Source organism: Alligator sinensis, unplaced genomic scaffold (genome assembly GCF_000455745.1).
Source record: "Alligator sinensis unplaced genomic scaffold, ASM45574v1 scaffold712_1, whole genome shotgun sequence".
NCBI classification, from domain to species: domain Eukaryota; kingdom Metazoa; phylum Chordata; order Crocodylia; family Alligatoridae; genus Alligator; species Alligator sinensis.
The window spans coordinates 168,549-181,701 of record NW_005842880.1 but is presented as its reverse complement, the minus strand read 5'-3'; the positions used below and the strand labels follow the sequence as shown (position 1 = coordinate 181,701).

At 39.6% G+C, this 13,153-nt stretch overlaps 1 protein-coding gene across 5 annotated transcripts in view; it reads left to right on the top strand.

Moving 5' to 3' along the window:
• The window catches only part of ELAVL2 (ELAV like RNA binding protein 2), a 74,461-nt gene that overhangs the window by 16,496 nt on the left and 44,812 nt on the right, over positions 1–13,153 (top strand). For 4 of the 5 annotated variants that reach the window (XM_014525782.2, XM_006035832.3, XM_025192011.1 and 1 more), the window contains one exon: positions 1,550–1,790. In XM_014525782.2, coding sequence (XP_014381268.1) covers positions 1,565–1,790 — 226 coding nt within the window. In that variant the 5' untranslated portion in view covers positions 1,550–1,564. The remainder of the gene's footprint in view (positions 1–1,549; positions 1,791–13,153) is intronic. The other variant, XM_014525781.2, reaches the window with a different exon arrangement.

Here is a 13,153-nt window from a genome sequence, read left to right as displayed (position 1 = left end):
CTACTTTCTTGTCTCTTCAGCAGATTTGTTTTATTATGGTGCCAGGAGCAGGTTAACCCATAGGCATTTGTTAGGAGGAAAGAATGTTACTGCTCTAGTAGCACTGCTGTTCAGAAATATTAGATTAAAAAAAAAAATAATTGAATGGCAATACATCTTTTCTCTTTTGCTTTTGCATCAGATATAACCTCCTGGTCCATTAGAACTGTTCCTTTTATATTTCATACATCTTCAGGAATGCTGTAACTTGTTTTTGAGAAGTTTTCATGCATCTTCTGAAGCTGGTATTTTCATGGAGAGACGCTAAAGCTCACTTGATTTTAAAGTTTACAGTCTTTGAATCAGCGAGCAGTTGAGTCTAAGAATATCTGGCTACTTGGCTATAGATTTATTGGAAATAGCTTTTTTTATGTAAAGAAACTTTGAAATAAGCAAAAGAATAGGTGTTTTTGTGAACTAGGTTTATTTTTTTGAAACTTGTAATTTTAAGGGTAATCTTGTCTGTTATACTGGATCTTTTATTTTATTGGATAACATGCTGTCCAAACTTTCAGTTAAAATTGATAACTACATAGGTAATTTTCTAACTGAATATAATAGTTAGGTCTTGGATATAGAGGCAGCCATTAAAAAGCTGTTACTTACCAACAGTTACCATTCAGTGAGGGTTTGAAATGCTATGGTGAGTTTCTTACAGCTGGAATAAAACTTTGGTAACTTCTGGGCATCTATTGACTTTTTAATGACTTTCACTATATCTCCAGTAGTTTGGAATTAGGAGCAAGTCTCTACTGTAATCTTTCTTACTTTGTCTTCTAAACACAGTTAAACTGAACCAAAGTATTAAATATAATGCAGTTTGATCCCGGGGAAGGGGGGGGGGAGGAGGAGCAATAGTTATCAACTTAAATGCCAAATGCTATTTATAAAGCTGTTTCTGACAAATGCAGGCAAAAGAAAAATAACCCTAGATCATCAAGGAAGAAGTTCTACTTTCCATCCCAATATTTCCATTGTTTTTTCTAAATATCTTTTAAAATGTTGAAATCAGTAATCTTGCTTTCTTCCAGTGTTCATCAGCAGTAGTTCTAGGATATAGTTAACCTTTTTCAATGGAAAAGTAACTAAAACAGTACATGCTACTCTTACAAGCACATTTCATTTCCCTTTGCTCAGTTGCAAAGGGTTAACCATACTGACTAAATAACATTTTGCATCTGGCTACATCCTGCTTTGATGTAATTCTTTCTTTTAGTAGGCTGTGATATTTCTCCATGAAGAAAAAGAATATTTATTTACTTTTTTTCAGCTAATTTTTTAAAGAGAATATTTTACTCAGGTTGCTTTTAGAAAATCTTTCAGTGACTACCTTATTTTCCTCTAAATTCCTAAATGTTTTATAAATGAAGTTCTTTTTTGTAGAGGCATTATTGCAAGCCTGGCCATAATTACTTGTGCATAGTGACAAGTCTTTAAATTCTTGGCTGGAATCTCTCTAATAGATCGTGAAATATGAGTTCTGACACTTCTTATTTTCTCTGTTTTTTAGCAGGTAATTGCTGCCATGGAAACACAACTGTCTAATGGACCAACTTGCAATAATACAGCCAATGGTCCAACCACCATAAACAACTGCTCATCGCCAGTTGATTCTGGAAACACGGAGGACAGCAAGACCAATTTAATAGTCAACTACCTTCCTCAGAACATGACACAAGAAGAACTGAAGAGTCTGTTTGGAAGCATTGGTGAAATAGAGTCCTGTAAGCTTGTAAGAGACAAAATAACAGGTATGTTGTCAATGAGATTTTGCACGTGCACATACGTGCAGTGTGCTGTATTAAGACAACGTTTTTTATAACATTTAAATGATGAAGATGAAGGCAGAACCAGGATTTAAGACTGCATGTTGTTGGTTTAAAGATACTATAGTCTCACTTAAGCCGATACAAAAAGTTTTTATTTGTTTCATGGAAGTTGGTAGATGAGCAATTTAAATGGTAACTAGGTCTTTGAGTGCTTTCTAAGCTAGACATCACAGGCTTTCAGAGCCTATTCAGGTTGAAAAAGAATAGTTAAGTATGCAACACCTGACTTATGGGGTTTCTTGGTTGATTTAACTAAGCTGGAATATGACTTCTTGCTGAGCTCTAGCTGATGTCATTCCACAGTTCTTGGGGAAGATGGTAAGGGAATTGAATCTGTACCTTTTTCTGAGGTTGGGGTGATGCGAGGCAGGGGGAAAGGGATAAAGTGGATGGGTTGGTATCTGTTTCCATTTCTGATCCCCCCCCCCCCACCAGCATCTGGGTAAAAAACCGCCATGTTTTGCTATTTCTGTGGTAGCTTCCTTGATGGTGCACTCCTAAATCTCTCTTGGCAGAGAGAGAAGAGAAAATATGAATTGGAAAACTTGAGTGTAACATACACAAAATACATACAAAGAACAACAAGTTGAATGGTTCAGGTGCCCAGTTCATGAGAATTTTCGAGATGAGGACAGTGCTTTTTTTTTTTTTTTTTTTTAAATGTATTTCCATCTGGATGGTTGTACATCCCAAAACAAAACTAAAGGATAACTTGCTTGATCTGTGTGCAACAGACCTTGCTTAAAAAATGTTTCCTAAACTTAGATAGTATTGCAGTATTCCCACAGGAGCAGACAGATGTACTCAGGACACTGATGGTAGAGGAATAACTTTTCCCATGAACCTGTAGGCTGCCCTTGATGCCTCAGGTGGGGCAGCTCACTCCAAGGCATTTGCAATGATTATGTACAGAACTTGATTGTAGTTTTTGGCCTGGTAAAGGAGATCCAAAAGACCAGGACCTATCCTTTTGAGAGCTCTGACCTCTTCAGTAAGCACATTAGATGAAGTACTACAGGAATTCCAGGGTATCAGGGCTACTTTACAATTTAGGGAGATGTACATATGAGATTCCCTAGGGGAAAGCAATTCTTTCTTCTTAGATGGAATGCCGTAAGAGTCCACCTGTTTCTTGACAACTGGATGATTTTCAGACAAGTCACCTCAAGTAAACTCTTCTGCCCAGATAGTATTGTAGCTGTTTGTTAATGTTGATTTTTAAAGGAAGAAAAGTCTGCTGTTGTCCATCTTCACAGGAGTAGCAACAGGAGCATAATGGTAACCCTGGAAGGTCCTTTGTGTAACTATTTATTTATTTATTTATTTATTTTATTTTTTACTGAGACTTGATGGATCAATCAACATGACTGCTGATTTAACTGTTAATCAACTTCAATGCAATTGTGCAAAATGAAGATGAGATCATGGCACCTCACAGCTTGCATGCTGTCTGTCCAGTGACCACAGAAAAATTATTTGGTCAGGATTTACAACAGTCTGCCTTGTAGAAGGATTCTACTAGAATGATGAATATATGTAGCGACAGAGATGCTCTCTGTTTGGGCACGTGTAATACAATTTGGGACTGTTACCTGTAACGTTCATTGCTTGCGAATCATGTACTCCTATAGGCTCTCCAGCAGTTCACATAGCAGGTATTTCTGCTCATTGTCCTTCCATGGAGGGCTGTGCAGTTTTCTAAATGGATCTAGGTTTACAGTAGCTCTCTTGGATTCATTTAAACAAATCCAGGGGGCTTTTCATCAGTTATGACTGCTAGTAAGAAAATACAAATTGTAAAGAGTGTTTCTAGTGCTACTAAAGATTCTGATCTTCTGTGCAGGAAGCACACTTACACCAGAAATACAGGGCATGTAACTGTCCACAGGCATTCTAAGGATTTTTAAGCTGTACTGGGAGGAGGGTTCCACTAACGAATAATCTGAACAAGCTTGTATTCAGCAGAACTTCCCACCCCAAGATTTACTTTTGACAGTTGCACAAACTGTTCTTTGGGCAACACCTTAACTAATGAACATTGTGTTATACTCACTAAGACTGTGATGTGCTCATTTTGTTAGTGTGTTAGGAGGAGGAAAGATGCTACACTTTTAATCTGCACTAAGAGAAGGGTTCCACTAATATACAATTTTAACAAGTTTGTGTTCACCAGAAAGCATGCTGGGTTTGTAGCAATAACATCAAAAGCACAAATGGTTCAATGTCATTGTTCAGGCTAGTGTCTCTTGGGTTGTCCTGTCAGGCTTTTTTTTTTTCTTCTGTTCCCATTCACAAAAGAGCATATCACAAAATGGTACTTTAGATCAGCTGCATTAATATGAAGACCCTGTGGGTAGTGGTTCAATCTCTCAGAGATCTTGATAGAAAGCCTTGATAAGCTTTGCCATTTTTCGCATTTTACTAGATGCTCAGGACCTTGCTAAAACATGTTTAATTGAGCTGTAGCCTATATTCACTAACTTTGTTTCAGCCAATTGTCTACAGAGCATCATAAATTCACTCTTACCTCTGTTCAGAATATTTACTTATTGTCTGGTATCACCTCATTGCTTACTTTTGAATGTATGAAAGCAGATAAAATTGAAGAATAAATTTAAAAAATGGAGAAATAAACCCATTAAAATCTAAAGGGATGAAATGGAACTGGTTTAGAATGGCAAGTGTAGTGTGCTTTGGTATTAAATGCTAATGTGACACTTCATTAGAGCTTTCTTTGTTTTCATGTACCGATGTTCTTCATTTGGTTCAGGTGTCAGCCTGGCAAGTAGTGTTCACTCTGGCATATCCTCTGTAGAACTGTATCATGTGCTTTTCTGAGAACAAAAAGGGTAATAGCTGCCATTAAAGTCAACATTTACCTTGTGTGATGACTTTGAATCTGAGATGTCAGAGACAATTTCTTCCAAAGTACAGCAAAATGAATCATCCAAAATGCTATGCTACAGTTTTATTGGCAACTGCTTTGTCTTTAGGTGTAAGGGTTTTTTGTAAATATGGAAATGTTTTTTGTTTAAACCCTGTTATTGCTTCCTCCAAACTTTCCCAAGAGGATTCCAAAGGTTTAGTTACCTAAGATCTGGCAATTTTCTTTAAAGAAATTGGAAGAGAGGGTTTTTCCACAAAAAAAAAAAAAAAAAAAAAAAAAAGTGGGAGGAGGGGAAGCAAATCTGAATTATATCAATAATTAGAATCACAGGCAAAGGAAGTTAGTGCTTTGAAGTTTTCCTTTATTTTTCTCTCTTAGTGCTTATTTAAGTCCTTAAATCACTGTAGTTGTACATTCCATGTCTATGCAGCTATCTTCTGGGTAAAAGCCAAGTGCAATCTTGCCTTTATTTTTGCCAGAACCTGTCCAAACCAGCATGTATGCAGAATTCACTAGTTTACAGCCTGAAATGTCAGCTTGCTTCATCTGCGAGATGAATCCTCATGCTTCAAAGATTACTACTTTGCACCAAGGTTTTTAGACATGAAAACAGCATCACAGCTCTTATTATTCAGCGGACCTTGGATTGTTGTGTATTCCTGGGTTCAGAACCTGCCTGAAACACACACACACACACACACACACACACACTTTTTTTTTTTTGTAGCCAGTTGTACCACCAAAATACAATTGGTCTGGGCACCAGTTAGCATTTTAAGATCCCTGGTTCTTGGCTTATCTCTAGTCATGCTGCCTCCAAGTGAGGGATACAGTCCTTCGTATTAACAGGGACATCTTTATAGCTGGGTCTGATCTGGTGATCATGCTTAGGAGTCTTGTAGGGCTTTCTCTTCCTTCTGCATATTGGTATTCACTCTTCTGTGTCTTGGCCTGCATTTGGTAGATGTGCTTTGGGAGCCCTAATTACTTAATGGCAGCATGTTCTTGTACTTGTTTCATCAAACTTTCATGCCCTAGTTTTTTTTTTCCCATGTTGGTGGGGATTATGTATAGCAGCCACAGCACAGGTTCTGTTTTGAATTGTCATAAACTTCCTTTTGAGGGTAGGTCTAGGCTTTGTATTTTATTAAACCTCCTTGGATCAGGAAGTTTCATTTCATCCACTGTAGTACTCTGAGATGGCTGCTCAAGTATTTTCCAATGTAATCTTATTCTTTCAGTTTCCTATAAAATGTTATTCAAACCCACTAGTAACTAATTGTAAATATAGCCTTTACTCTGTTGCTTCATTGCTTCATACCAATTTTTATGTTCTCCGATATGAGTTTTCTAAATAGTCAAAAGTTGTTTTTGCTCCTGATCCTGGTGCTAAAGAACTTATTTTTTTAAAAAAGACAAACTATTAAATTCTCCTGTTAGGAAGATAATTGTTCATAGATTTCATAGACATTGGAGCTGGAAGGGACCTCAGGAGATTGAGTCCAGCCCCCTGCCCAAGGGACAGGAAGTCAGCTGGGGTCATAGTGTCCCAGCAAGATAAGCATCCAAATTTCTCTTGAAGGCACTCAGTGTAGGTGCATGAACAACTTCCAGTGGCAGGCTATTCCAGACCTTGGGGCCTTGGACAGTGGAGAGATTCTTCCTTATGTCCAGCCTGAAACGGTCTTGCTGGAGTTCATAACTGTTTGACATTGTCATCCCTTGGGGCACTCTGGTGAACAATCGTTCCCCCAGATTCTGGTGAACACCACAGATAAACTTATAGGTGGCCATCAGGTTGCCCCTAAGCCTGCGCTTTTCTAGGCTAAAGAGTCCCATAGCTCTCAGCCTGTCGTCATAAGGTCTGTTTTCCTGACCTCTGATCATGCGTGTGGCTCTCCTCTGGACTCTCTCTCAAGCTTCTCCACATCCTTTTTGAATTGAGGAGCCCAAAACTAGACGTAGTACTCCAGCTGCGGCCTCACCAAGGCCGAGTATGAGTATGATGTCCCGGGATTGGTTTGAGAAGCATCTATGGATGCAAGCCAGCGTTTTGCTTGCTTTACTGGCTGCAGCATCACATTGAAGGCTCATATTCATCTTGTGGTCAATCATGACCTCCAAGTCCCTTTTATCCATAGTGCTAACCAGTGTAGCACTGCCAAGCTTATAAGGATGCTGTAGGTTTTTCTTCCCGAGGTGGAGAACCTTGCATTTTTTCAGTGTTAAACACCATCAGGTTCTCATCTGCCCATTTGCTGAGCCTGTCCAGGTCAACCTGGATCGCCTTCCTGTCCTCAGGTGTGGATGCTTTACCCCAGAGTTTGGTATCATCGGCAAACTTGGCCAGTCCGCTTTTGACTCCAATGTCTACATCATTAATGAAGATGTTGAACAATATAGGTCCAAGGACAGAGCCTTGGGGGACCCCACTGTTCACAGGGCACCACGATGATTGACTTCTGTCAACCACCACTCTCTGGGTCCAACCACGGAGTCAATTCCCCAGCCAGTGGATCGTGGTGAACCCAAGGCCGCAGTTGGCCAGTTTTGCCAAGAGGTTATCATGGGATACCAGATCGAAGGCTTTTTTGAAGTCAGGATATATGATGTCAATCTCCTCTCCCTTGTCCAGGTGATAGGTCACCTGGTTGTAAAAGGAAATAAGATTGGTCAAGCAAGACCTATTCGCAACAAACCCATGCTGGCTATCCCTCAGGATGTTGCCGTCGGCCAGTCTGTTGAGAATGGCCTCTTTAATAATCTTTTCTAAGACCTTCTCCAGGATCGAGGTCAGGCTGATGGGCCTGTAGTTTGCTGGCTCCACTTTCTTCCCTTTCTTGAAGGCACGACATTGGCCTTCTTCCAATCTTCAGGCACTTTACCAGAGCGCCAGGAGTTCTTGAAGATGCGTGCCAGGGCCTGGGCTATGATGCTAGCCAAGTCCTAGAGTACCCTGGGGTGTAGATTGTCAGGGCTGACTGACTTGAAGGTGTCCAGCCTCTCAAGGTGTTCCTTCACGAGGTTAGCATTGATGGAGGGCAGATTGTTCATATGTTAAAGCATACTGAAGTATGTTAGAGGTAAGGGGCCTGATGAAATGCTTCTTGCTTTACCCTGGAAGGGTTTCTTTAACTATCTTTTTAAATCTGTCAAATAAAGTGAAAAATTTGCTCAATATAATGTCTTGGAGTGCAACTGGCCCGACAAATTATTTTGATTTATAGTAGGTAGTTGCAGTTTTCTATAGCAATCATGCAAAGTGTAGTCACTCTAAGAGGTAATTCCCAAGGCTAACACTAGACACAGTCAATGTTTTGCAGAATGATCTGTTACTTCTGATGCATTGGAAGAATCTCCAGTCTTCAAATTGTCAAAACATTTGTAATATTGTTGGTAATCTCAGGAATTTCTTAGTAGTCCTTTTTCCCTATGCCCACGTACCATATTTACAGGGACTTCGTCAATCGGTTTTTCTTATTTGCCACCTCTTATCAGACTGATAAATGTTTCCATTTCTTTTAGTTCATAGGGGAGAGGTATATAATGGCAGTATGTAGCCAGTGGCCTTTCTATGCAAGTACTAACTCTGATGCAGTTGGTATTTTGGGGAGAGACCTAAAGTCATCAAATCACATTTCAGGGACTGTTGCTGGCTTTTCAAATTAACCAAGTTGTCAGATTAGCTCTAAGGTAATGCAGTTTTAATAATGGGGCTTCTGTTTCAATATAGCCTACCTAGAGTTGGTTAACAATCGTATTGACTTGTACATCCTGAAGATGATCACCCCTGGGATGTAATGATGTGGATTTAAGTGGTACTACCACATACCCAGAAAGGTGTGTAGATTTTTCAAGCAGAGATATTGCTAGAAAGTCTAATGAAATAGCTTTCACTTGTATAGGATCCAAGCAAGTTTACTGTAGGTGATGTACTAGAACAGCTGACAGATCCCATTATATAGTCAAAACTTCAGTGTGGATAGGTTATTTTCTGCAGCATTGTCAAACTTTTGCATGCATATGTTACTGTTCAAGAAGATATTCTGTAACATTTTTACAGGCATAATAGAAAAATAGCAAAAATTGTTGCTAGTTTGCATATTGCTATTTTGCTCTTTATTCTGTCTCTTACATTTGTAAATTACATAATATGTATTCATGATGCTGCATCCCCAGTGGATCTTCATATCCTATGGGAATGCCTCAAGTGAGGGTGCAGGGAATGGCAAAAGTTGATTTGTGAGCATGCAATTCTAACCATTACCTGTAAAAGTAATGAAGGGGAATCTGACTCAAACTACTCATTCTAGTCTAATTAAGTTTTTTATTAAAATGAGAATGAGTCTGATTTTTAGATTCTCTCAATTTGAGACTTCTAGATTTAATGTTTAGTCTCTGCCCCCTTAAGGAGATAGATGGATATTTAGAGCATAAAAATGTACATAGAAATTTCTTTGTAATTAAAATGTGTCATAGCAGGCTTTCTTTATCTGCCATATCTTCTCCCTCTCACTGTATCTCTTAACTTGTTCAGCAAAAAAAAAAAAAAAGTGTGCATTTTGCTATTGAACCCTGCACAGACAACTCAGCTAAATGGATGAAGTTTTTATCCCTTCTTGTACATTAATAAACTGTTCATTAACTTTCAGTTAATTACACATGAAGGAAGACAGTGAGCATGCCAAGGTATCAGTTATGACTTAATTTGATTATGGGGTTACACAGCCTCACTTTGCCTGTGTGCCATATGGCTGTGCCTCTAGTAATGAGCTGATGATTGTAATAAAGGCAGTAAAAGGCTGGGAAGAAACATTGCTGAATCAGGCTGAGGTGAAAACAGCAGCCAGGAGATAAAAACCTTTAGTACCAGGAGTAACTGAAAAGTACACAGTTATCACAGGTTTCAGGATCTGTTTGGCTCTGACAAGTCTATGAAACATTAGTAGCAAACAGTTGAGTTTGTCTTAAAAGAGACACTAATTCAGTTAAAGGAGCTTTCTTTTAGAAGTTGCAAATGACCCTCTTAAGGGAACTTCATAGGGCTTTCTGGAAAAGCTTAGTGAAGTGACAGGGGTACACAAGGGGGCTGCATGGTTCTTGGAATTAGAGTTGACTGTTTGCATTCTCCCAGGGTCTTAGTAGAATACTTGAAATCCAACATACTTTAGCAAGAATCCCAAAGTAGAGTGAACTTCTTGGTCACCTTTAGGGGCTAGATGAGATTAAAACCTATCTTTGCTCCCCATGAGGAACTAAACTTCTCTAAATCTAAACTGTCATGGGAGTCAGAGCAGTCTTACTAGCAATATGAATAGGATAGTAAGGTAATAGAGTCATCCTTTAATGCAGATACTCTTGCAGACAAAAAACTTGCATGCCTTTTTTAGGACACTGAAGCTTTGCAGCTTTTCTATTTTTGTTTCAAGAATAATTGTAAAGCTTGAAATTTTCTCCTAATTTCAGATACAACTTTGAGTCCCTTTAAACCCAGCAACTAGCACAAAGAATTGAGGTACCACTGTGTGTTTTTAGTAATTATGATAACAGGCATTCTTGCAAGGACTTTTTGTAATCTTTAAATCAAGACTTGAACATTAAATAATTCAGTAATATCTATTGCTGCTACCTGTTTTAAGAGCACAAGTCAATTTACTTTTTTGTGTTCACTAAATTTCACTTTTTTGAAGGAACTTGGGGAAAAAAGGATTTCAAAGCTTTGTTAATTATAGCAGTCAAAACTTCTAAAGCTTTCTTTTGTTCCTGATTTATTGTTCAGGGAAAAAGACAATAACCTTATTCTCAATTAATTGTATAGTATTGAGGAACACCGCTTTGTATTGGTTTTATGTTTAGAAGTGTTTAGAAATTTCAAACAAGACGAAAAATGAGCTAATAAACCAGTGTTGATAAATTATGATTTTATCAATTCATTCCAAAATATAAACTGCACAATCCTTGCACAAGATTATATTTTAGAGCTAGTCTGACATTCCCAGAATGTTTGACAGCTCTGACTGAAAACAAATTGTTAGATTCCCTTGGTTTCACCTCAGCCACCATGTTGCTTCAGAGGCATCCTGCTGCATATTCCATATGGAGTGATATTTGTATTGTACTTTGAATCATAAGGGTGAAAAGATCATGCATCACTGAGTGCCCTTCTGGGGGTGTTTGATCAGAATTGCTATGTTCCTATGTGGTCTCTGAGAGTATCCCTTTAAACTGTTAGGCTGGACTTGGCTTCTAGAGCAAAGGGGGATACTGACACCCTAGCCTTTTGGTCTTTCACCTTCACTGGTACGCTACGGTGATGCATCAAGGAGCAAGCATCCAGTTCTGCTCCTGAGAGAGGGGTTTCACCTTCCCTTGGGGCAGTCCAGTGCATTGAACACTGCCAAACAGCACAGCTGTTTCTTCAGTGACGTGTTTTTTGGGACAAAGGCTACCCAGCCAGAGGTTCTGTGTCCCCTCCAAAGAGCTTAAGCAGTCCCCGTCTCCAATCTAGCTCACAGAGTCCTGAACACCTCCAAAGATGCTCAGTTCCTGTTTCAGATTTGCTAGCTCCCTGAAGCTTTTCTGCTTCTCTCAGGCCCCAGACTCTTCTCGCCAAAAGCTAGCAGGCTGTTTGTTTTCTGCCTGCTCTTCTATTGGTATGTCAACAAAGCCATTCAAGACTGTGTTGATAATAAAAGTTCATCTTGTCATCTCCTGCATGTAGCCAGCCCTGGCACTTAGTCTTTCACTTTTATGTGTGCTGGCTAAAGTAAACTGAGTGATATGATATAACAACATGAATACCATTAATAGGTTCATAGGAAAACAGGGATAGAAGGGATCTCTCAAGGTCATCTAGTTCAGCCCCCTGCTCAAGGCAGGTGCATCCCAGCCAAGTGTCTCTTCACCTACTCCTGAAAGCTTCCAGGGATGGAGATTCCACAACTTAAGCTGTAGCCTGTTTTAGTGCTTGTCTACCCTCATAGTCAGAAAATTCCTCCTAATCTCCAACCTAAACTTCCTCTGCTCTAGCTTGAAGCCATTATTCCTGGTCCTGTCCCCTGTGGCCACAGAGAAAATGACATCTCTATTTTTTGTTTGTTAAAATGGAAATATCACAATAAAACCTGTAGTCCATAACTCTACGTTAGGAAAATCATTGCTTGGAGGCTGTAGTCCCAGGAAGACCAGTATAACCGTATAAATTTCCTGTAATGCATCTGTTGGTCTGCTTGTTAACTTTCCTATGAGCTGCTGCAGCTGCAGAATTATTCTATTTTATTGCTACCGTATCTTAATAGATTGGGGGCGGGGTGGGGGAGTGGGAGGCAGGAGAGACTCTAGGATTCCATATCCTTTGAATAGGGAGGTTTTCTTACTGAGGTCTGTGCGCACAAAAGGCATTTAGACATGTTTTATGATCTTACCAGGGCAATTGCAGCCAGGACAACTGTCCAGTGTAGATTCCTTGGATCTTCAGGCGCAGTTAACCTTGTCTGCCAAAATCGATAGCCATTAGGAAGAGCACCCATTCAACAGCTCTGTTCAGATGTACAGCACAGTCATTCTTAATCTTCTCATTCGACTTGTCATCAAAATAGTACATGATAGAGTGAAGCAAGATGTAGCTGATCCTGGTAGGTTCTGCTTTGGTTCAGAGACTCCTTTGCTTATTCAGTTCGGTGATTCTTGCTTTGAAGTGGTCTGCGATAGAGTTGAGGCAGATGGAAGCAGTGGCAGTCTGTTCAGCTCATACCCGTATCGTTCCTATCAAGTTGCTTGTCCTGTCAGTGTGAAACTTAGTTTTCTCTCTCTCTCTCTCTCTTTTTTTTTTTTTTTTTTAAATGATGCACAGTAAAAATCTTAGATGACAAGGTCTTATTTTAGGTACAGTATAACCTCAGAAATCTGGATATTAAAATCTGGAATTCTTGAACATCCAGGACTTTTTAAAAATACACTACATCCGGGAGTAGTGGTGCCTGGTCCCAGAGCAGCAGAGAGGGAAGCTTGCACATGGTGGCTGCTGACGCCATCCATCATTCCGCACCGCCACGGCACCCCCCACCACCCCGCTCTGCAACTGGCCACCACTCTGGTTTCAAAAATCCGGAGTGGTGGTCAGTGATATCCCCATGAATATCAACTCATTAAATTAACAGTGGAAGGAGGGCTGAAGATCACAGGGAGAGATGATGGTCTTTCCAGGATTAGCAAGCAGCTGCACATTAAGGACATAATGTTGCCTTGGTAGTGTATGAAAGAGTGAAGGGAAGGAGAGGACTGAGGTAGGTGTTGTAATGGGCATTTAAGTTGGGTCCACTACCACATCACAAATGCTTGTGTGTGAAGGATTCTTTTCTTCTTGTTTTAAATCAATTCTTGCCATTCTGTACAGAAA